General features: G+C 30.5%; 1 protein-coding gene across 2 annotated transcripts in view; it reads right to left on the reverse strand.

Moving 5' to 3' along the window:
• LOC107451732 (serine/threonine-protein kinase BRSK2-like) overlaps positions 1-26,449 on the reverse strand; it is a 92,921-nt gene that overhangs the window by 32,231 nt on the left and 34,241 nt on the right. For both annotated transcript variants that reach the window (XM_071179018.2, XM_071179019.2), the window contains exons 2-3: positions 9,212-9,306; positions 7,172-7,257 (exon numbers count right to left, since the gene is read on the reverse strand). In XM_071179018.2, the coding sequence (XP_071035119.1) occupies positions 7,172-7,257; positions 9,212-9,306 (181 nt within the window). The remainder of the gene's footprint in view (positions 1-7,171; positions 7,258-9,211; positions 9,307-26,449) is intronic.

Consider the following 26,449-nt stretch of genomic DNA (forward strand, 5'->3'; position numbering starts at 1 on the left):
TAATCTGATTTTGAAAAATTCTTAAACAAACTGGCATATGTGTTGAAAAAAAGAGACATATAAATATATTAAAATAGTAGTATTTCATAAAACGAAATTTAAGATCTCACTCATAAACTTAAAGAATTTAAATAAACAAAAAAAAATTGTAGATATATTTGTTTTATATTTAACATAACAGGAAATGTTATTTTTAATTTTTATGCAATAAGTTGGTATGGCTTTTAAGGAATTTGTTAAAGTAAAATTTTAAAATGTACATATTTAATATTTTAATGATAACTTACTTTTTCAATTTTCTAATTCCTTACTTATCCAAGTACTACATTTTTAATTTAGCAACAGGATTTAACAATAGTCAGGATGTCAATTAGTCTAATTAGCTTTCATTAAAGAGTGTGCGCAATCATTCTCAAGTAGTTTAAAGTAAATGCGTGTTTGTTATTGTCGTGGGTCATTAAGGCAAAGGGTGCGATTCTTCTTGTTTTTCAGTGGCGCCATCTATGGCCAAGAATTCGAATTCAGCCACACCTATATGTCACAACCGTTTATGGGGCGGACCCATTCATACATCTATTCAATTCATCCACAGATCGTAATTTTGACCTGAATCAGAGAACAATATCCAATTCAGAACCATCAGAGCTATAATTTATTATAGGAGCGTGGAGGACTTTGTCATCAGACAGATTTATCGTGCACCAGTCACCATTTACTACACGAGGAGTCTTCGGCTGGCTGGAATTGAATTCCCGTTCTCGCGAACTTGAGTCCAGCGTCCGTCATCCAGGCTATCCCGGCCAAATGCGTGTCCATCATCCATAAATGACAACCTTCCTTTCTCTTTATGCATGCTGTCAATGACTTTAGATGCTTTATAGACTTTTAAAAGGGACGTTGTTGAAATCCTATAAAAATTACAATTTTCACTTCGGAAATATGTTAGGACTCTTTTAGAAGGTGCTTTATGAATTCTGATGGAATAGTGCGTGAAATTGAACAATACGATTGGGCAGAATGTAACTTTTTTAACAAACAATTATCTGAAAATATTTAGTAACACATGGGTTAGATGGTTTTGCTTACTTTTCTAGGGGTCGATCTTTAAATGCTATATTTTTTCGTACATATTTCTGTTAAATTAAATGGAAAAATATTAAATAATCGACTGTAACTGTTTGCTGACTGAAACAACGTTTATAAAAGTTAAAGAGAAAAAAAAAATTGTATCTAATAATTTTTTTTATTATCAACACAGTGATTCCTTAGTATCTTTGAGAAACTATGGGTCCTTAGGACCTAGGACTTTCGAATTTCTGAATCTTTTTTTTACTAAAAGTTAAAGTTTATCCTTATTTAAAATAATGAAAATCTCAACTCTAAAAACATACATAAAAAAAGAAATATTTTATGGTTAAGAAAAAATGCAATTATTAATTTATTTCAGTAATAATAATTCAAAAAATTAAAATCAAATTTCTATATAAATGAGAGGTGGCTATTGTGGACATGGGGCTAGAGTAAACATCTTGAATGACTTTTTCATTTATTGGTCAAATTTCTTTTGTGAGATATTGTAGATTGGCATCATTGAGGTACACATTCATGTGCAGTTGCATAATCACACTGGGAATACTTTAGTAGAAATTTGTAAAAGATCGTTTTTAAGGTGTAAAAGTAACTTCCAAATTTTTGCTTCACTCTTTTATTAACGTGTTTTATTTTCAAAATTTCAACTACAGGTCATAATACGTTATAAGATATCTATTTCGATCTAAACTGTTGATCTGTGTAGTTTCAATTAACCAGTATTAGGAGGACATAAGCAAACAGATGTCTTCGTGTAGTGAGGGTAGACACGCCATTGGAGGAAATGTGAATTGGTTACAAGCGTTACACAACTGATGTTATTTATTTTCTAAGTAAAAATGATTTTATGGAATGATATACACTTACAAATAATGGTTTTAATGTCAAGTGAAAAATTTATCACCGAATCGTTATGTTGATCCACTTTTTTAAGGTTTCAAAAAAATTTAAAAGATTTTTTTTTTACCAAGTAAGTTATAATTCAATATTAATATAATCAAGTATTTATAATCCAGTATAGATGAATTCATGAAAAGACTGTTTTTTTATGTGTATGTTTACTTTTTGACAGAAATTACAAAAAAACAAAAAAACACCGAACATGGCTTTTGCGATTTGTTTGCATTGCTCAAATGAAGGAAATATCGTTAAACTATGCAATACGTGTGTTGTGCATTTGGACCATTTCATCATCCATTTAAAACTAAGGTTATTAAAATTAATTCAACTTAAAATTGGTGCTATGCTTTCAAATAAATCAAATTGAATAATAGTTTTCAAAGGTATTGATTTACGTTCGCGCTGTCTTTCTCAGGCTATAGGGAAATGATCTACCATAAATTAATACTTCACTTTAAATATGTCAATATTTATCCTCCAATAAGGCTTAGATTGAAATTAATAGCATTTTGGTTTTAGATATAACTTTCTGAATTGTATTAAACGAATGCGCAATAAGTAATCAAGTTCGTTTAAATGCCCTATAGCTTGTCCAAATGAAGGATTTTCTATTGTTGTGGAGCTTTTGTGGACAAAAAATTTTTTTAAAGTAAATTATTGTGGAAATGTTAATTCCAGATATAAATCAGAATGCAGAAAACGTCCAAATTATTGTTAAAAATACTTCATGAATGAAAATAAATATATTAAATATCTTATTTCGACAAATTTTTAAAAAATATCCACCTCCTCTCCTTTCTAAAAAATCTTCTCAACTAAATTCAGCTCAAAAATCATTTTCATTTTCTGTTATAAACACAGAAAGAAACAATTGAGCTCAATTTTGTACATAAATCTTTTCCTGCGCTATTTTCTACTTTTTTCTCTCCATATTTTTCGCGATGGAGAATTGCGTGACCCCCTTACCAATTTTGGCGTACTTGACGAGCTGTAACGCTTAACAGAATAGCCGAGTCCATTGTATTTGCTTATGCAGAATCGCTGTCAACATATAACAGAATATATATACATAGAGTCATGGTGGCTCAAGGGATAGAGCGTTTGCCTTCCAACGAGGTGAACCCGGTTCGAATCCCTGAGATGGCTGGTCAATAAAAATTCAGCCTCCGGCTCGCACCGACCACAGTGCTGATGTGGAGTCCCCTTGTCGTCATGTAGTAGGTATTCGTAGTTTACACTCCATGTAACGCAAATGCAAATTAGTTCCATAAAAAATTCTCCACGAAGACAAATTTCTCCCAATACCCTATCCAGTAGTTCGTAGTAGAATGCCCTAATCACCATTTCTGTATACCCCGATCCAGGGAGAGTTAGGAAGTTTTATATAGTGACAACCACAATGACACATCATAGACTAAATTCCATTCACTTTGAAGATTTTAAGATATAGCGATTTTAATTTTTCTCATATTTTTTAAATTGCAACCCTTTGTGCCACTGACATTGGAAATTGGTATGCTATGATGTATCATTGCGACGAACATTAAATAAAACTTCCCAACTCACCCTGGACTGAAGTGTACAACTACGGCGGTTAGATCGTTTTACTACGAATCCTGGGATCTTTGGTCCGTATCCTGCCTGCGGCTCATTCATCTCTCTCGTTCATTTCTCCATGCACAAGCGCTTCTTCTAAAAAATGAATATATGCTGTTTCATTTTTGAATACACAAAGTTTTCAAACCCTTCTATCCATTGCTTCGAAGTTGTTTTGACGCATTTTTGCTCAATTTTAAGAAACCCTTTTATGTGGTGTTTGTACTTAAACCTGTGATAATTGCGATTCTAATTATGGTTGTATTTCTAATCATAAATGCAGTTGTTTATAATCTAACTTAGAATTGCAATCGTAAATTATGGTTCTTCGCAATCACGGCCAAAAGTAATTGATTATTTGTAAATAATGATTTCAGTTTTAAGCGTTGATTATAACTATTTGCAATCACGATCAATCAAAATCAGGTCAATCATAACCACAAATACCCCAGAAAGTCAAAATTCTAAGAATTGTCTTATAATTTAAAACTTAAAATTTCTTGCTATTAGTGCAAAAAAAATATTAAAACACTTTTAGAGCAGTCGTACTAAATCTATGCATAATTGATTTGTTGATTCGAATCAATTTTTGTTGAATTAACATAATATATCCAGAAAATTGAAGAAAAAGAATCGCATAAAAGGTTTTGATTTTCATATGGAATTATTTTTAAATATCTTCGACTTTTTTCTAAAACTTACCTTAATAACCAAAGAAATTTTAATATCTGTTTCATAACGTAGTTCTTTTGGAAATAAGGAAGAGAGAAAATATTGAGCGTTTTCTAATTTCTCGAATCATGGAGAAAATCAAGTTTTAGGAATAGTCTAGTAATTTTATCTTCCAGAACTTTTATTATTGAACAAAAAAATATTAAAGCACTTTTGGAGTAATGCATTATTTTAGAATAATATTTTGTAAATTGAGTAAACATTAAAAGTTACTTTTAAGAAAATGTAATAAGAATTTCAATTAGAAACATTAGTAGAAAATACTTTTAAAATATTATCTTTTCATAACAAATTATCACTTTGTTTTATTAACCGAATCTCTTTATAAAGAATATTAATTTATGCAGCAAACGTCCCTTCGAAACAGAAAAGTTAAGAGAACAAACCAGAGGGCACTTTTGGCGAACTTCCATCATCACTTTCACCTTTACATTCTAATTTTCTTGAGGAAATAATTTTTGTGTGATCTAGAAGACCCTTAAGAATTGATTGGGCTTCTCTTTTCATGTAATAAGAGAAACTGATGAGGGAGAGGGGTAGGTAGAGAAAATTGAATCTTGTCATTTCACACACTGGTCCTGTCTTAACTGTAACCACGATCAATAAAATTATTTAATCAGTTGAAAGAAAATTTATGGTATGACTACCGCGTTTGGTGACCACTTAGTTCACCTTTCAAAATTATCTTGCACAACATATAAACTTTTATGGTAAACAAGCTGAATCCACTGCACAACTGAACTTAAATATTCTAATATGAGAACAAAAATATCTGTGAAATCAGCACTACCAAATATACTACCATATGTTCCACTGATCATTTTATAGACACAATTTTTTCTTTCTAAAGAGGGTAACTCGGTGGCTACTGACTCAAAAGACCTTACTCTGGGAAATCTAACATTAAACTGGCTATGGCAAAATATTGGTATTGTCAAATTCAGAATTATCTTTTCAAAAGTTTGGCTTTTGTTGATCTCCATAGAAATCTGACTAATATCATGCGCGTCAAAAATTACACGTTACAGTCACAGATCCAAAGTGGAATTTCAATAACAGACCCTGTAACTTTAGTAACTAAGTTTTAATTTCTATAAAAATACAAAATTATTTTTAAAAAATTCTTAACATGTAAGTAACTATTCAATAGCGCTCAAACTATCACTTAAGATAACCTAACAAAATTAATCTCAGCAAATACTTAAACGTATAACTAATTTAGATAGAGAAATTTCGGCATTTTCGGTGCCACATAAAGGAAGTAAATGCATAGATAATTATGGAATTACTTTTTTGATCAAAATTAGACATGGGAGGGGAAGCAACAAGTAATATTAAATAGATGCTTTTTTTCTTCAAGCAAATGATGTAGGAGATGTAAGAGATAATAGAGAAATTTTGCAAAGTGTTTCCTTTCTTTTTAACTACAATGATCACGTTATTTGAGCTTTACAGAGCAAGAGCGAAAATTTTCCTACAAATCACAGTGTCTCTATGGATCAGAATTTAGAAATTGTTTGACAATCAGTTAGAGTGTAGAAATTACACAATTTTTGACACTGGTCCAGAAGAACTGTAGCTGAAAGGCAAGACTAGTCCCTACGTATTTTCATTGGTTCGTTTCCATAGATTAGATTTTGTATTGAAAAAATTATAAAGTGAACACGCAAAAATTACGAAACACAGAATGTTCAAAATTTTAATAAAATATGTTATTTTGGGATAAAAACACAGTCTAAAACACGAAAAAAAAAAAAAAAAAAAAAAAAAAAAAAAAAAAAAAAAAACAGAATTAAATTACTTTAGATGGATTGTTGATACGGAGGATCATTTTATTTTATTTTATAACCGTCGTTGATCTGCCGACCCTATTTTCGGGTATACGACTACTACTATTTATACGACCTACGGGTATACGACCTTGTTATTTTGAACCCAATCCAAAAGACAAGGGATCTCCTGGATCTAGAATTGGGAGAAATTTGCCTTCGTGGAGGACTTTTTGATGGAACTAACCCACATTAGCGTCACATAGTGAGGGAAACCCAGTAAACCTCCCACGATTTGCTTGACGGCAAAGGGACTTTAACCCATGATCCATCTATTGCAGAGGATATTTTACGTCAGTACTGTGATCGGTGTGATCCGGGTGTAGAATTCGTATCTACCAGACATGGGTGGGATTTGAACCCTGGTCACCTCATTGGAAGGCAAAACCCTTGGTCAAGCATCAAGCATTTTTAGGTCTTCCTCTTTTTCTTTTGCCAGGAGAGTTCCAAGCAAACTTTGTAATACTTTAAATTTTTCAGTCATGTTTAGAACATGATTAATCCATCATTTCCATTCACGTTTTTTAATTCTAATTTAATTAGTTTCTAATATATACATATATATATATTTAATATAATTTATTATATATATATAATTTATTAGGACACCCTAAATTTTCCAAAGAAAATCTTACGAATAAACAAAAATATTCTTTGACTGAGCACTTCCATTTTAATTAACTGTACGCTAAATAATTATAAATTAGTAAAAGTTTCTCAATTTTTTAATTGAAAAAAAAAATTTTCGTTAACAAAAAAACTTTTTGAATGGATTTTGGGACAATATTTATAAATGATCAGATTTTTTATACTGTAAGTGTTTGTAATATTACAAAGCTGTTTTAAAGCAATTTTATTATAATCCAAAAATTAAATAATAAAACATAACTTTGGATTATGATTGGAAAAATTATTTCGCAAAAATGCATAAAATGTATTGGTTAAGCAATTAACATCATTTTAATCCTTTATTGTTTGCAAATCATATCTATTAAACCAATGTCGGAAAAAAGTGATATACTTACAAATATTTTTTGTTTTCATAAACGTCGTACAAGCCAAGGACATGAGGATGTTCTATGAGTTTCATTATGGCTATTTCCCTTTCAACCTGTAAGCAACAAAAAAACAATTGTTTTATTCATCAGCCCATAAGTAACAAAATGTTTGAGACTTTGCTAAGAATTGGGATCTTTTCGATCCATATTTTATTTTTTAAATATGGTTTTAATAATAAATTTTTCAAAATATAAACTTCCGTTTTTTAAATTGGTTAAATTCCGTTTTTTAAACTAATCATTATTCAAAATAAGACAATAATTTTTTTAACAAGTCTTAAACTTATCATTTTTGAAAATATAGTAACTGTTTCTTTTAAATAGGTCTTAATCTAATTATATTTCAAGACATCGTAAACAGTTTTCTTTATAATGGTCTTGAGTTAATGAAATTTCATTAAAAAAAATTCCACACGTATGAAAAAATTTCTATACATATAAAAGAGTTTGACACGCGCGAAGATTTAAGATTACAAAAGTGTCCCTACTGACTAAATCTTTCAATGTTTTAAAATTACATATTTTCATAAAAAAAAATATATATATAAAATTTTTATGTCTGAAATGAATTAAAGAATGTTTCGTTTAGTTTATAGTTTTGTAGATTACTATATTTAAAAAAATAATTTGGAAAATGAAAATTACATCTGAGTCATAGAAATAAATAATTTGAAACAAAAACGAAGCAAGAAATATGCTTGAAATTAGGAAATTTTTGTAGCTTCCATAGCTGAAAAAAAAAAAAAAAATTGACTGTATTTCGAGTGTGCGGTTCTCCTTATCTGGACGATACTGCGTTGAATGTTGAGAGCAGAGAACAGAAACAGGCTAAAAAGAGAGACATCGTTTAAAGGGAATTGAGAGGGAAGGAGAATCAAGTAAAACCGATGGGAAGACGGTATGGCCCAACTGGGAATGGACAGCATACCTTGCTTATACAACTTCAGCTATTGCGAACAAACTAGGGGTGTTCTGAAATTTAGATTAAAAGAACATAACACAGATGTCCATGACAAAGAGTTTGATAAATCATCAATAGCCACACATTGTTAGGACCTAGTGACTTATATTTATTTCAGTAAAGCTCCGTTCAATTCGATGCCTTTGAATATTGCTTCTTTCACATCAAAGTCAATTCTCTAGAACAGTGTTTCCCAAACTTATGACTTTTGCGTAGCCTTTCTAAATTTTTCATAACCCTGAGTACCACTAATAAGAAATGGATGAATTTTTTACTATAAAAAATTTCACAAAAGTAAAAATCACAACTGGCTGTTGACACCACTAATGTTAACTAACTGTTAACTCTGCAAAAAATAGCCAATAGAAAAATACGTAATCGTAAATTTTCATGGCTAGCTTTGTTTTCAAATAAAAATTTTTGAAATTTTCGTTTGTTGCAAGATATTTCGCATAGGAACGCGTACCCCCGCTAAACAGTTCCCGTACCCCTAGGGGTACGCGTGCCACACTTTGGGAAACACTGCTCTGGAACTCCTTCGTGCATTACGCATGGAACCAGTACCAAGCATACTTGGGAGCCGAACACTGGGGGTTCTGCGTTGGGCTGAGCACTCTGCTCTTGCACCTCAGAGCCCAAAGGTCAAGAAAACTGAGATGAGCACAGTAGGCCTTGACCCTCTATGGGCTGCCGTACCACTGAGTTGAGTTGAGCATTACGCATAGAATTATCTTTTGCTTTGATTTACCGCTTTCGGCCACAACCCTTCCTCTAGCTACCGCGGTTTCTTTAGCTTCCCCCATCAGTTTCCTTCTCCCTTTTTTGGTCGATAACTTAGCATTATCTTGTTTTTGATTAGTTTCCCCTTTCATTGCTTGTTGTCTTACTGAACATGAGCGTCGTGAACTGGCCTTCGAAAAATGCGGACCTTTAATCTATTCTAACTATGAAGATAATGGAATTTTTTATTTTAGAGTAAATAAATCATAGGTTTAAAAGACAATGATAAATAATTAAAAAAAAAATAGGTAAGTAAACACTCTCACCTTTTGTAAAACAGATTCACTTAGTTTTTCCCTGTTGATTATTTTGATGGCAACTTTCCTGCCTGTGATGCAGTGAACGCCCAGCTTGACGAGACCTGCAAAAATAAACATTCATTTTATGTGTTTATCACATGAAACAAAAACAAAAAAATGCATTCACAAATGGACTTCATCACGTGATTTCAGTTGTTTCCGCGCGCGTGTGAAAAAAGCAGAATGAAAACCCATTAGGAAACGGTTAAACTCGGAAAAAACAGTTTGTTATTCAAATTCTTTAAGAAAAAAAGATGCATTCTATAGATGCATTCTAATGTAAAGATTCAAAATGAATCTCGCATGAAAGGCGTTTATGTTCAGAAAAATATTCATATTATTGGATTTTTGAAATTAATATTATGGTGAGTTGTATGTGTAAAAATATGAGTCACTAAATTGAGTGTTATATTTGACACTAGACTTTCACTTCCAAGTATCCTGCCTGTGGAAGTGAATGACTCCACTTCGTTTGCAGGTAGGGAATGCATATCTGCACTTTTTTCCCCGACACAGGTATAGCAGATAGAATTTTCCCATTTAAGAATTCGGAGTCTTTTCTAATAACAGAATTCTATCGAAAACATTGAATCACATTCTCTAATCATCGCATTGCATCACATTCTTTTCTATATTAAAATAGACCTTTATTTTTTCAAAAAAGCAGAAGTATTTTTTTCAACCTGTACGAATTTCACATTCAGAATAAAAGTGTAAACGTAGGCAATACCGGGCAATAGGCATTAACATTGAAAAACAACAGCATGAAAAACCAGGCAACCAATCTCATATCTCCATGGATTATTTATTAATAATAACCAGTCATTATTAATATTTACAACGCCCTTTTTTAAATGTGATAAAAAAGGCTCATTAATCATCATGCCCGGTATTCCTTATACTGATACGTAATAAGTAGAAATATTTTTTTTCCAACCTGTATGAATTTCACATTTAGGATAAAAGTATAAGTGTAGACACTACCGGACAATAGGCAATAACCTTAAAAATCAACAGCATAAGAAAAACGTGTCACCGAAACTCGTATCCCCACTGATTATCATTCATAATAACCAGCGATCATTAATATTTACAACTTCCTTTTCTAAATAGTTAAAAGAAAAGGCTTTTAAAAAAGGCTCATTAATCATCCTATTTGATATTCCTAATACTGATGTGTTTTTTTAAAGTTAACGACTATTGCCCAGAATTTTCTACACTGAAGTTTTTCTCACAGTCAAGCACTATTGCCAGAATTCCCATCACTGAAATTTTTAAAACAATATTCCATTCCCATAGGAAGTTTACCGCTCTGTCTAATTATTCATATAAAAACAACATGAAGGTTACAATACAGGCATTACAGATTCTGCTATCACAGTCAATAAAAATCAGTTTCTGCTAACGTAGCTTTACCACCCAGTTGAAGTAGCAAAGTTGGATATTCACCTACCGCGACTTGATCCGAGGTTGGATTCCCCTATCTAAAAGCTGGAGGTTATATTGGATTGCACTTTTTTAGATGCTTAGAATCAACCCTTATGCAATGTCCCTGTCAGTTTAATAGCGGGTAAAATACACCCATTTTTGTGTAGCGTTGTGTAAAGGAGATGGTATCTGTTTTAATATTCTTTTTGTAATACTCAGTAATTAATTAGTATATCAAAATTATGTCCTTCAAAATCTGAGCAACTTAGTATAAGAAAACCTAATTTTTAGACCAAGAGTCATTAAGAACAATTCTATTTTTTTTAATTAGCATCACCAATTATTAAGTTTATATTGGATCTTTTCTTGAGTATAAATAAAATCAACTTTAATTCATTATCATAAAAACTCTATAGAAAGTATTGAGTATTTCCCAAATAAAAAAAAACACATTTTTCCTTAACCTTTCCTTTGTAAGGCAAATGTTACTCAAAATACGTCTGATAAATAAATAAATAAATCAAAGAAAGAGGATAAGTAATGAGGATGTGATGATTATACCGCACAGTCACCTGAGAACGAGGATAAGAAAAAAAATGGCGTAGGGCACAACCACCAACGGTGACAAATGGCGACTGTTTTATGGCCCCAATGCTTTCAGTCTTATGAAAGTCTCGATATTAGCTTTTTCTTTCCGAAATAAGGTCTCTTGCGTCATTGTCTCGAGCAATTTTTTCTTATTTCTCTTTGCGTAAGAATTAACAAACCATGAACTGACGTCACTAAAGCCTTACTTTTTTTTCAAACACTTTTCTGTAAAGAGTTCAAACTTTTAGCGGAATGATCCTCAATGGGTGTTTGAAAATTGCGATAGACATGGAATTCCAAGATTAAGTCGCGTTTGTAAATTAAAAAGGAATTAATTAGTTTTTGGAATGATAATTAGTCTACCATAGTCCTTCTCTTATCTGCTGTAAACAATAACGTTTTTAATCAAGATTTAGATATTTTCACTGCTCACACAAGTATCTTTGATACAATGATTAGTTAAAAAAAATCCCGATATTATAGAAAAAGCAAATCTCTTTTCTTTTATTTAAAACTTTCCTGGTCGCATTAAGTTACGCGACGATTTAAAGTAAAGGATAATATTTAAGAAACAATATTTCGTGATGCAATTTTGAAATATTTAAGGTTAATAAAAAATGTTTGGAATATGAACCACTAGTTTCTTATACTCTAAAAGATAAATTTAATTTCTTCTTTCTTTAATTGTTTCATTTTGAGCAAAAAAGTGTAAAATTTCTACCAGGGGATTGTGTTCCTCATTTCTTGCTTTGATTCCATTTTTGCCTAGGTTCGATTCCGGGTAATATAAAATATACGTATAAAAAAAGATTATATGTTTGCCGAAAAGAATTTGATAGGTTTCACCCCTAATCGTTTTTCAGTAAAGGACGCAATTTACTCAATTCGTAGTACGGTTACTTATTCCTAACATATGTTTCGGTGTTTTCTGAAATAAGTGTTATGAATTGTGTTATTTAATTAATTGTCGATTTTGATATATACATTTGATACACACTTTTTTTTTATTGTTGTGGTAATATAATAATCGCCCCCAAATGTTTGAAAATTATTAACTCCGAATTTATATTAAACTATTTTAGTTCAATAAATAACATTAATGCTGTTATTCCGGCACGTTTTACAGGTGGTCATTAAATTTCTAAGTATCTTCCTATTTTAATTTGAGAAAGGAAATCGAATTTTGTTTTCAACCTTTTTTTCTTCTCATTCTTAGGCAACTAAGTTATCAGTCCATTTTACCAGTGTCGCGATAATTCGTTGGGGAGACAATTCATTGAGGGAACAATTCGTTGCAAGCACACTTCGTCTTGATGACAATTCGGTGTAAGTCCAATTTGTATCAGCGGCAATTCGTTGTGGTCCCAACTTGCTGCGAGTACTATTCTTGGTGAGCATAATTTCCCGCGGTTTTGATGAAATACTTCTATTTACGAAGACAAAACTCTTTCAATGTCCACAAAAGCTAACTAAATATTCAATTTTTTGCCGTTCAAATACAACAAAAGCACATAAGGTGGGAAGGGTTTGGGATTTGCTTATTGTTACTCACAGGATGCAGGGGAGTTTGAGCAATGCTTGCGGAACACACTAAAATCTAATCTATTTGAATTTTTTTTCCAAATGTTTACTGTGGCTAACCATTAGCATTCAGCATATCGTTTTCTGAAAAAAATGTACATTATCCACGGAAGTCTCTACGCCAGAAGATAAAATCCCAACGAAGGAAATTCTTGCTAAATATTGGTGGTGCATGCCATATCGGACAGCACCAGTCACAGCTCTCTGAGTCCTTCGAGTAATATCTCCACTGGACATAATCATCTACAATGATGCACAGATAATAAATATCATTAGGAACCAGAAGATAAAAGCAGTTATGCACAAAATATAGAACCGGAAATTGTTTAAAGCACTATACACTCAGCCCAGTTCAAAATACTAACAGAATTAGAGGGGAGTAACAGGGAATAATAGAACATCTTGAAATATTTACACAGATGGTTCCAAACAAGATGGTGGAGGGGGAGCAAGGATGAAGTTAAAGATGAAATTGGATTCAAGCTGAACAAAGACTGTAAGATCTTCCAATTGGAGGCCCTGGTAATTAAAGGGACCAACTAGAAACCAACATAACAATCTGAACTGAAACTTGATCCAGACTACAGACATTAAATGATTATTACACAAAAAACGAAATTATAATAGTCAACCAATGGCTCATTAATAATAAAGAAATGTCACCAGTAATAAGAAAGTAGATTAAAACCCGCGCAGGTTTCGACGGGAATGAGCTTGCAGACCAAATGGCTAAACAGATAGAAACATTTAGCAACTCAATAAACTCCCTCCTATATATCAAAGATCCTATATTGAAAGCATCCTAAAGGAAGAGATCTTCATTCAATTGCAAATAGATCGGACAACTGAAAAAATATCAGGTTTTAAAAAAAAAAAATCTGAATCATTTAAAAAAAAACATTTTCACCCAGACAAATTATACTATATCTAATAAAACATGGTCCGCTTAGAACGTATGTTTTTGTATCTGATTTCGTAGCTTAAAATATCGTCTGCACTAATTAATTTGCATACTTGAGATCACCTTCTTGAACCGTTAAGATTGAGACCTAGAACGTGAACATCCGATTATTAGATCAAAAGTTATTCAAGATTGCTCATTTTTTTTATTTGCACATCTTTTCAAGACGTTATTATGCTAGGCCCAAAGACTAGACACGATAATCATTTTTGGAAGGAAATTCAAATAAGGAGGTTTTGGAGTCTTACGCAAACACTGCTCATACCCCTTCACCACCTTGTAAGTAACAATGAGAAAATCACGAAACCCTCATAACTTCTGTACTTTCGTAATATTTGAACAGTCACTAATTAAACATTTAGTTACTTTTTTGAGACAATGCAAGAGTTATGCCTTCAAATTTAAATATCAAAACGCAAGAAATTGTGCCCACGACGAATTATCGCTGCAACGAGTTGTGCCTGCTACGAACTATGCTCCTGACGAATTGTGCCCATTATAAATTACCGCTGCGAGGAGTTTTGCCAGCGATGAATTGTGCCCAGAATGAATTGTACTTTCGAAGATTTGACACCGTGACGAATTGCGCTCACGAAAACTTTCCCTTGATAAATTGTTCATGGCGTGCCGTTGTGGCTCAGGGGACAGAGCGTTTGCCTTCCAATGAACCGGGTTCAAATCCCAGCAATATCTGGTCGATACGAATTCCGCACCCGGCTCGCGCCGTCCACAGTGCTGACATAAAAATATCCTCAGTAGTAGACGGATTATGGGTTAGAGTCCCCTTTTCCTCAGGTTAACCGTGGGGGAGTTATCGTGGTTTTCCTCTCCATGTATCGCAAATGAGGTTTTGTTCCATCATCAATATTTGACTCAATATTTGATCCAGATGTTTCCTTATCTTCTGTATTGGGTTTAAAATTTCAAGGCCACGGAGTTGAACATTAGCAGTCGTAAATCCAAAAATTGGGTCGGCTGTTCAATGACGATAATAAAATTGTTCGTGACGAATTGATTCAGGACCTAGTTTACCAACTCATGTTCGGTATAATACCAACTAGAAGAGCATTTTTATCTTTAGAGATATTCAAGATATAACAATTCAAGATAAAACTGTTCTTTCCACAACGTTAACGAATTAATACACTTTTATTGTTGAAATAATAGCAAAACATGGGACTGTTTTTTCTAAAAATCTTTCTCACAGTATGATGTAATTATATAATTTGTTAAGGATGTTATTCTGTAATTTTACTGTTGAAACTCTTTTCTCTTAATTATTTCTTATTTCATTTATTTATATATTTACAAACATCTAAAAAATATGAAAGAAAAGAAAAAAAAAAAACATTTTGTTTGATCTTAAGTTGGCTTAGTTAACAATAATGAAATCTCTATTTACTTTCACTTTTTGCACATGTTGTCATATTTCAGGAATTATTTAATCAAACCAAAATCTTTTGCCAACTGTTACAAAAATTTTTAATCAGTAGACTCCCACGCTAGAAAATACTTTTTTAATAGTAAAAAACTTTTTAATTTCAAGTATTAAGACAAACATTTGAATAATTTAAAGCTGGGGAATTGTAAACAAAGAATAAATAAATAAAAATTTGAAAGAAATTAGTGGAATAGTTCTTTAGCGACAAGAATTTAAAAATTCGACTTTTTGAAATTTTATTATTCAGAAACTTGATCGCTTATATCCAGCTTTGTAGTATGTCATTTTAAATTTCCTAATTTAATATTATTTGAAAATTTTTATACTTTATAATTCAAGTTCTTTCAAAAAATAATAAATAATACGCGTAAAACAATTATTTCTTTGGAAAAACAGACTTCATAATTGCATGCAAATTTTTTTTGATTCGCTTACTAGTTTAAGAGCTGTTTTTAAATACCGAAAAAAATATCAAATTAAAGTCTCCGAACTTTCATAAATTATTCTGACCAAACCATTACCCAGATATCGGCTAACCCGCATATTTTACTAACCAGCGGGATCATGGTCGAAATACTTTGAAAAAAATATATATATGTTAATTCAGAGAAAGTACGTCTTGGTGGTTAATTTAGTTATTTAAAATACTAAGTTAAGCCCACTTAAAATGAGATTCAGCTTAAAATTTTACGAATTTAAATCAATTATAATCTTTCAAAAATTGAAATTTTTTTGTCATAAATTCTCTTGATAAAATATCCATTTGCTCCATTACAAAACGTAAATATCCACTGTTGTTATTCATGCATCTGTCAGTAATTTCACTGAGATCGAAAACATATAGCCAATATCCAATATCATTTACATACAACGGCGAAAACAAATGATAAATCTTATTGTGATTGGAAAACAATGTGGTCCATTTTCAGGAGGGGACTTTTTTTGTTACCCAAAATGATACAAAAGCAAGAGCAGCATTATATTCACTGATACGATCCCTATAATTTGTTGTCTCGATTGACTTTTCACATCGTAAATTTTGTAGCAAATCATTAATTATTGCTAAGTTTGGCAACTCAATTTTCCATTTTACTTGGCGCTGGTTTTCGTTCTTTTCCTCTTTTTTTAAAGTTTTTTTTGTATACTTTTTAAAATAATTTTTTTTCTTTTGGCCAAGAAGTGATCAGTTCAAAAACGAAATATTTCTGTCATGGAACTGGTTTTATGTTCTTCAACATCAATAGTTAAATTTTGCATAAATGCATGCCTCCCAAGCATTCTTTTAATGTTACATTTTTCATAACTGTTATCAACACTTTCTTCTGCACTTTAAGCAAGCCTTTTTATTGTTTATGCTTAAAACGCGTAACAGCATGACTAATACTCCCTTTTCACTGAATAACAATAGCAATTAAATAAAAGTATTATTATTGAAACTGCATGAGTACAATTTAAACATAATATAGAACAATCTGCTTGTTGGTATGAACTATTCGCTTTTAACCTCTGAATTCTTTCCAACTTATCGCTTAGTTTCGTTTCACCTTTTTTTTTGTCTACGCGAGAAAAGAATTTCTCATCAGAAATTTTTAAAAGATACGTTTACTTTTCATGCATATGACAGCTCACACTCTTGAAATGAAGACTTTCTTTGTCTGCGAAATAGATATAGATATTTAAAGTCAACCCTTTGAAGCACGATGATTGCATGTTAGTACCAGTTTATTCGATCATTAGATCAAAAGTTATTAAAGTGTGTCATTTCTTTTTCATAATTCGTAAAAACGTCATTGATTTTGGCTGTGATTGTAATCGTAATTTAAAAACATCTTTTTGCTCGTATTTACATTCCGTATCATTCCTTGTAAACTACAATTGAAGACATTATTGTCATTTATAGTTCTCAGTTTTTGTTACAATTAATTTTATTTATTTTGCAGAATCAGATCATTAATCATTGTTCAGACGTTCCTGTGGAGAATTAAAGGACGTTGCTAGGGTAACGTTCAATCAACTTGCTTCCGCATTTCATTATTTCCCTTTTTCTTATTTCTCCTTCTGCTGGTAAGTTCCACTGTTAGTTTAATAAACTAACTTATATACTTTGAGTTGCAGTACGATTGTTTAAGAAAGAACTAGTTTTATTAAGAATCAGGTTGAGTCGGATACTAGGCAATTTTGTTGAAATGTTTTTTACATGAAACAATTAGATACATGTCTTTATGTCTTTTTTTATATTTTTTATTTTTTACTTTTTCATGTCTTGGGTACAAAATTAAGTATTTTAAGAGAAACACACGTGATTACACTAGGAAGAACTTTTCGTGCCAAGAGGGAACCAAAGTTTTTATACTTACTTTGTGTTGTACTGCATACACATTAACTAATAGGTCAATAATACCTGTGATCGACTCTTGACACAAAAGTCAATGGTCATTTAAAATTCAATACAAAATTAGACTTTTTATCTTAAATTTTTATTCTGCCAATAGTGAATCACAATTAAATTTATAAATTTCAGTTAATACGTACTAAAGAATAGTGTGAAAAAATATATGTACGATGAGCCTGATTGTTAGAAAACATTTTAAATTATGAGGTAGACAATTTTTAACACAGTTTTGATGAATGTAGTTTTTAAAAGAATAGTGTGAAAAAATATATGTACGATGAGCTTGATGGTAAGAAAACATTTTAAATTATGAAGTAGGCAATTTTTAACATAGTTTTAAATAATGTAGTTTTTGAAAGAAAACTGTGAAAAAATATAGGTACGATGTGCCTGATGGTAAGAAAACATTTCAAATTATGAGGTAGAAAATTTTTAGCGTAGTTTTGATTAATGAAGTTTTTAAAGGAATAGTGTGAAAAAATATTTGTACGAACTGCCTGATGGTAAGAAAACATTTTAAATTATGAGGTAGACAATTTTTAACATAGTTTTGATTAATGTAGTTTTTATGGAATAGTGTGAAAAAATATATGTGCGATGTGCCTGATGGTAAGAAAACATTTTAAATTATGAGGTAGACAATTTTTAACATAGTTTTGATTACTGCATTTTTTAAAGAATAGTGTGTAAAAATATTTGTACGAAGTGCCTGATGGGTAAGAAAACATTTTAAATTATAACGAGGAAGAGTTTTAACATAGTTTTAAATAATGTAGATTTTAAAAGAATAGAGTGAAAAAATATATGTGCGATGAGCCTGATGGTTAGAAAACATTTTAAATTATGAGGTAGACAATTTTCAACATGGTTTTGATTAATGTAGTTCTTAAAGAATAGTGTGAAAAAATATTTGTACGATGTGCCTGATGGGTAAGAAAACATTTTAAATTATAACGAGAAGGAGTTTTAACATAGTTTTAAATAATGTAGATTTTAAAAGAATAGTGTGAAAAAATATATGTACGATATGTATGGTAAAAAATATATGTATGGTAAAAAAGCATTTTAAATTATAAGGAAGGCAAGTTTTAACATAGATATAAATTATGTAGTTTTTAGCGTCCAACTTTAACATTTGAATAAATCAATCTCACAGTTCTCTAGCAATCAATAATTAGGAATGCGACTTTCTTAAAATTTTATTACTAAGAAATTATTCACCCAATTTTGTTCAAATTTTGGTTTTGTACTTAAAAATGCAGGGTTTAAAACTGATTAAAAAACTTATAATTTAAAAATTTCTTTAACGTTAATAAATCGAAGAATAAAAACTAACAAATAATTCTTAAAAATTATATTTTTGCAGAAAATTATGATTGGTTAAACGAGTTTTACAATTTTGTGTAAAAAATTTGATTTTTTTCTTGATGGTGAAATACAACTGTGTAAAATAAGAAATGAACTGGAAAAGATTAAAAGTCTCTAACTATTATAAATCCATTTCCCAGAAGAATGCTATCTCTTCCTTTATTTTTAAGTTCATAATGCCAGGTCCGTCAAAAAAAAAATATGTTTGTTCAGAGAAAGTACATTTTTGTGTCTGATTTCTTAATTTAAAATGTCATTTGCACTTGCTAATTAGCATGTTTTAAGTATAACTCTTGATTAGGACTGGGCGATATTAGAAATTATATATCGTGATATATCGTCAGTTTTGCATCGCGATATAGCGATGTATCGCGATATAGTATTTTTGAATTTCATTTACTTTAAGGCACAGAAAGTCAGATTTCTATCAAGACATCATACGCATATTGATTTAAATCAATTTATAAATTTGAAAATATATATGTTTTGCTAAAGAAAGATATTAAATAAATTGACTAAGATGTACAAATCTTACTTAAAATATTTATTGAAAAAATGTGTGTAGATACAGAATGAAATATTTGCACTTCTTTATCGTTTATAAGGTATAAGCAGTCTTAATTTAAGTTAACCCCTAAAACACCCTTAATGAAGAAAAATATTGTTATTAAACAAAAGCTGATTTTAAAATTTCAAAATATATTTTAATTAAAATAAAAGTTAGATTGACTAAAAGCCGAAGTTTAAAATTAAAAATGTTCGAATTTTAAACTAAAAAGTAAACATAAGATTTGTAATAATTTCTTAAAATTTTCGTTCTCTGAAAGATTTCTCAGTTTAAAAATAAAAAGGGAATTTTATAAAGATATCTAGCTGAAATTATTGAAAGAAAATTTAAAAAATTTAAAAAAAAGTTTGTTAAGAAATTCATTATACACTTAAAACAAAGTGTTAAAAATATTATTTTTTTTTTTAAAAAAAACTTTTTTTAACAAATCAATATTTGCTTGTACTATTATGCGTAAATAATTACAGAATTATTAAGTTCGATCGTAATGTTCAAATTCTTAATGAAGAAGTAAACACAAGTTTTGTTATATTTTCTAAAAATGATCACGCAAATAACAAAAGATTTCTTAGTTTAAAAATAAAAAAATAAATAAAAGTGAAATTTATCAATATATTTACCTAACAGCATAGGAACAAAATTTAAAAAATAAGTTCGTTAAAAAATTGTTTGTATGCTTAAAACAAAGAGCTAAATAAATTTTAGAAAAAAAATGCTTCTTAAACACTATTTTTATTATTATTTCATATAAATAATTAAATTAAATTGAATAATGACCGAATTATGAACGAAAAACAAAGTAAGGCAAAGTTTCTTAATTAAATTCTTAAAAATAAAAACAAAAGAATTGTGATATTCGGTAATATATTTAGCTAATTAACTAATAATATAAACCGAAAATTAAAAAAAAATAATGATTTTACTCTCTAATAAAACGAAGTAGTAATTGATAAAAAAAAAAAAAAAGAAATGAATAAAATTCGCAAACTTTTCAAATTCTTTTGAACAAATAAAGTTTATTGACTTATGTCCAAAAAATAAGTTTTGTTTTAACTTTATTTCTAAAAATAAAAACAACTCAAGATTTATAAATTTAAAATCAGTAATAGAAGCCCATTAAATTATTAGAAGTTTTATCTGAAAGGTTTTTAATAAATTAAAAGAAAGTAAAAAAATAACCTAACAAATTTATTTACTTTGTAATTTAATTCCTTATGGATGCCTTAAATTAGATTTCCGATAATTTTCACATTTAAAAATATAAAAAAAGTTTTGTCAGAAAATAAATAAAAAACTTACCTAATTAATGAAGAAACTTTTCTTTATAAATTCTTTTCAATAATAGATTGCGTTCAGAACAAGGTTACGACGGCGATCACGAAGTTAATCCCATTGAAAATAATCTACAAGAAACGATTTCAAATCGCGAAGGTGCGAAAACGAACATGTGATATAACGATATAAGGTCTCAAAAGTGATTTTGATTCTACCGCTCATCAGTCAAGGCCGTCTCAACATAACGAAACAATATCGTCTTCCACAGCGCGAGTTGGCATCGGAACGTAAGAGAAAGTCCTTGCGTGTATCGCTATATCGTCTTCTTCACTCGACAGCTTAAATCAGATTTCTGATGCATCGCTTGGAATGAAAGTTGCTGTATCGGTTTGCCGATATAGACGTTAAATCGATATGTCGCGATATATCGATTTATAGCCCAGTCCTACTCTTGATCCATTAAAATCACATTTTGACACGTGAAAATATGATTAATAAATCAAAAGCTACTAAGAATTTTTTTGATAACTGCTAATTTTATTTCAGAATTTGAGTTTTTGTCTAAGATTCTATTAAAAATCATGATATGCAAGAGTACTTTAACCTTTATCTTAACTAGAACAATTTTTTATGCATTGAAAATAGAAATAAACATAACAATTTGCAAAAAAAATGGTACAATTATTTACAGCGTACACACTAACTGCAACATTAACTGCATTTCTGAAAATTGTTTTAGAAAAATAGAAACTGAAAACTATCCCATTACTAAATTTGAAGGGAAAATCGTATTGTATATTTTTTGATTAGTAACTACTGTTATGTTCAGTCAATGTTTATCTATTGTAACTTTTTTTTCTGTTTATTTAGAAACATGACTGAAGATCACGTGATTTGTCTTGCCCAATAAAAATATTTGATAGCAAAAGAATGATCCATTGAATTTTATGAAGGTGGAAAAATTGCATTTTTGGTCCAGGAAGCCACATTTTTAATTAAATAGTTTAGTTAACAATGTTTTTTTTAGCTATTTTCACTCTAGCACTATTTTTTATTGCAGGCTAATAAAAAAAAAAGAAAATCCAGCCATTTCTTTATCAAACAATAATATGTCATAGTTCAATAAAATTTTTTAGCCATTTGTTAAGAAAAAAATAATATGATAATCTGGGGCTAATGTCAATTGTGGCCCTTCGCCGTATCTTAATCAAACAATATTTTTTAGTCATGCGATAATCAATCAGTGATTTTTAGTCAGGAATCGATGCTAATAAAAGACATTTAAAAATGTGAATCCAATTAAAAATTAAATCCAATTAAATAAAAAATAAATAATTTCTTAATCAATTTATGACCTTTAAACGTAAATCAGTTGAAGAATTGGATACCTGCAAGCGGCGTAACGCGGATTAGGTTTATCACACACACGTGACGTCGCTTGCCGGTATCCATACAAATCTGATAAAATTGATTCAGATTGGCTATAAGCCCAAGTCTTAAATTAGTTGCATTTACACGCCATGCATAACCACGTGATTCGAAGCAACCATGCGATTAGTATCAAATGCCCGATTAAATCAATCAAAGTATCAATTAAAGACTACATTTCACCATTTGTAAACAAATAATTTGGTACTTTTTCTTTTCGTCGGAGTAAGTAAATTCAGCTATGCCATTTATTTGCTTTTATTCTCTAAAAAAAATAAAAATAGAATCTACTTGCGCTTGGTGAATTTGACTTGGCGGCTCTATCGACCTTGTCGAAAAGTTGTAATAACTTTAGGTATGCGTGAATTTAGCAATTAAATTTAGTTATTTGTCATTCAAAAGATTAATTTTGGCCATGATTCATTTAAACAATTAATTTCAGCTATTTTTATCAAACAATCAATTTTAATCACGTGTCAATGAAAAAACTGTTTTAGTCACGTGTCAATTAAACTACAAGGTTTAGCCATGTTTTAACCAAACAATTAATTTCGACTATGCGTCAATCGGACAATCAATTTTAGTTACGTATTTATCAAGCAATCCACTTTAGTCATGTCACTAAAACAACAAGTTTTAGCCACGTTGTTAATCAAAAAATAATAGCTAGAACCATGTGTCAATCAAACAATTTCAATACTTATTAAAGTCGATTCATAGTGGTTAAGCAAAATATTGCGAAGCAACAGCTGGAAAACATTCAACTGCTGCAAAAAAGGACAAATTGAATGCAGAGGTAATTCAATTCCGTTCATATAATGATTCTCAAAAAACAAAAAGTACTGTTTTTGTCATTTCGTAAAGAACTTCATATCTTATCCTTCAAATCTCTGTTCGTAAATGAAATCGCTTTTCTTTTCATTTTTTTTCGGAAAGAGAGGAAAATCCTCGCAAGAAAACGAACTCGTTCCTGTTTTTTTCTTCTACTTCTCTTTTCAAAAGAATTTCGCTTTATGATGCATTTTCTTCCATTTCTAGAGGACAAATGCAAAAAGGAAAAAAAGAGGAATTCACTTTCTAACACTTCAACGACAAAAGCAGGGAAATTTTGGTGTCGTAGTATAGCTTTGATCTCTATCGATTTACGATTTTAACGATGACAATATTTACGCATGAATTAAAAATAATATATGGTTGAAAAAATAATATATGGTAAAAATCAAATGGGCGAGTGCTCTGTTATTTAATCTATTTATTTACCTGTTATTCAATCTATGCGTGATGCCTATAACAATGTCAAGGATAATTTTCCGTATGTTTTATTTTTCATTAATAAGCCGTGGCAAATCAGGGGATAGAGCATTCGCCTAGCAATGAGGATAACTGGATTTGAATCCCAGCAATGGCTGGTCGAGGAAAAATCTGCACCCTGCTCGCACCGATCAATATATCCTCCGTGGTAGACGGGTCATGGAGTCCCCTTGCGGTCAGGCTAACCAGGGGAGGATTATATGGTTTTCCTCCTATACTTGATTTCTCCCAATACTTGAATCAGGAGTTCCCTCATCTTCTGGATTGGGTTCAAAGTTAACAGGCTATAGAGTAGAACATAAGTAGTCACAAACCCAAAACTTGGGTCGGCTATTCAACGATGGTTATAAAGTAAAAATAAGTAGACAGACGTGGTAACTCAGAGTATAGAGCGCTCACTTCCCAATGAGGTGACCAGGGTTCTAGCAACTATACTATATTCGTATGCTAGCAACGGCTGGTTGATACGAATTTCACACCAGGCTCTCACTGACACAGTGCTGACGTAAAATATTCTCAGTGATCGACGGATCATGGGTCAGACCTTTCCATCAGGCTAACCATGGGGGAAGTTTTCATGGTTCTCCTCTAAAAGTAACAAAAATGTGGGTTAGTTCCATCAAAAGAACTCCACGAAGATAAATTTCTCCTAATACTAAATCCAGGAGTACTGGATTGAGTTCAAATTTACAATTCTATGGTGTTGAACATTGGCAGATGTAAACTCAAAATTGGGTCGGCAGTTCAATGACGGTTATAAAACAAGATAATTAGACACCCTGTTTAACACGTATTTTCACGAATCTTGTCAAAAGTAATGTAAAAAAACAACAACATACACTATCAAGGTTGCTTGTATTTAAGAGAACATTTTAAACAGTTGATGAATCATTTCCAAGGTAAATATTTAATATAAGAATATATAAGATAAATATATCTTGTATTAGATGGCAAATAAAATGATATCTCATTAGAAGGCGAAGATACACCAAAACCTGTTTCATTACCGCTGAAAACGAGGTGAAAGGTTATTATTGAAAATACTTTCAAGTTTCTCTGTCGCTCAAATGGGTTTGATGTTTTAATACCGTTTTTCTCAACAGTAATATTTCGATATTACTATTTTCTTTTCAAACTAATTTATAATTAAGTATGATAAATTATATGCCCATAAATACTTTTTCTTGTTTATGAAATTATTTATAGTATTTATTTCCTTGCTTTATCATTCCCAATGACTAATAAATAAATTTTAACTTTGTCTTATTCATTTATTATGTAATTCTGAGTTATAAGAATCCCAAAAATTACGTGTTACCGAAATTAGAATAGTTGACATTTTGACTTGTCGTCATTACCGTGCTATTGTATCTTGGGTATAAATAAATTTGCTTTAGATTACAGCCAGTGATCAGCAAAAAGTGTTCCAGTTACTGACCGTAAAAAATAAATGTATACCCGTAAAGCTATCGTGACTATAGAAATGCAGGTCTCTCCTTAAGTTCTGTTTCGTAAAATAAATGGTCACTGACTGTAAATCAACGTTATGCTCGTAAATGATTTCCTTAGTGTAGTGCTTGGTGTTGTATGAGACTCGAGTGATGTGTTTGTAGAAGTAAAGTGAACCAGTGGAATGAGGCGAAATTGTGTTGGGGTGAATTTATTCAGGAATCCGAGAGTTGCGTGTTTTTTCGTCTGTAGAGGGAGGGAGAGATTAGAACCACTTCGGAGCCGGTAAAGAATAGACTCGGGAACCATTGTTACCGCTGCCTGATGCTTTAACAGTTAAAAGAAGTATATACATTGTATACATTGCTTTAAAATAAAACCCATATAAATTAGTGGTTAACTCAATTAATTTTGCTGAAGTTCATTACCAATAAAGACAGTTAGCTGGTCGTATAAATTAACTGCGAACTCTTCAAATTTACAGAAGTTTCTTAGATGGAAGTTGCATTATGTACTAACACCAATAAATTAAGTTTGACTATGATTCGATTTAATTTTGGAGAAATATTTTGAAAAGTGACAATATTTGAATGTCAGTGCTCAGCAATATTCTTATAGTAAGGAAATGTTAGCAACTCGTGGGAAAAAAAACTCAGTCATTGCTTGGTGTTCTATTTGGCTGCATTTATTCAGTTTTTTTTAGTCAAAACCCTTTAAAGCTCATTGTAAAATATTAATACAATGTGTTAGGGGTCGTATATTAATATGTGTCTTAGAAAAACGTAGAAATACTTAATCAAAATCTGACAAATCGTTAATGAATAAAGCGATATAAAAAATACCCTGCCTAAATACAGAAAACTGAGAGGAGGTGAAAAATTATAATTATTAACACCTTTATGTTTAACTGCTTTTTGAAAGAGTGAAAAAATGAAACTAGAAATACAAAACATTGAAATCATAATTTAATAAAAATAGGCATATTATTTTTAACTTCATTTTTGACATGGATTCTAAAAATGTGTCTCAAGGGCGGCGATTATAGAATACTCTGAATAAATTACTTGGCATATATGTACTTAAAAATAATATATTAGTCTAAATATATTAGTCTAATATATTATATTAGTCTATAATATATTAGTCTAAAATAATATATGCATTTATATGAAATCATTTTAGCACTACAAAATTGATAAAATCTAATTTCGAAAATATTTTTATGTAAAGAAAACATTTGTTTCTATGTTTAACATATATAACTTCTGATGAAATGAGTCTTTGTTTATATTAAGCAAATCCCAAAATATGCTATTATGTTTAACATTATAGAAAAAATGCAATTGTAATTCAGTATAAACTAAAGATTATACTGATTTCGAGTATTCAGCGTTAACGAAGCGATATTTTAACGA

Source organism: Parasteatoda tepidariorum, chromosome 6 (assembly GCF_982258835.1).
Source record: "Parasteatoda tepidariorum strain Cologne lab strain chromosome 6, Ptep-v5.0, whole genome shotgun sequence".
NCBI lineage: Eukaryota > Metazoa > Arthropoda > Arachnida > Araneae > Theridiidae > Parasteatoda > Parasteatoda tepidariorum.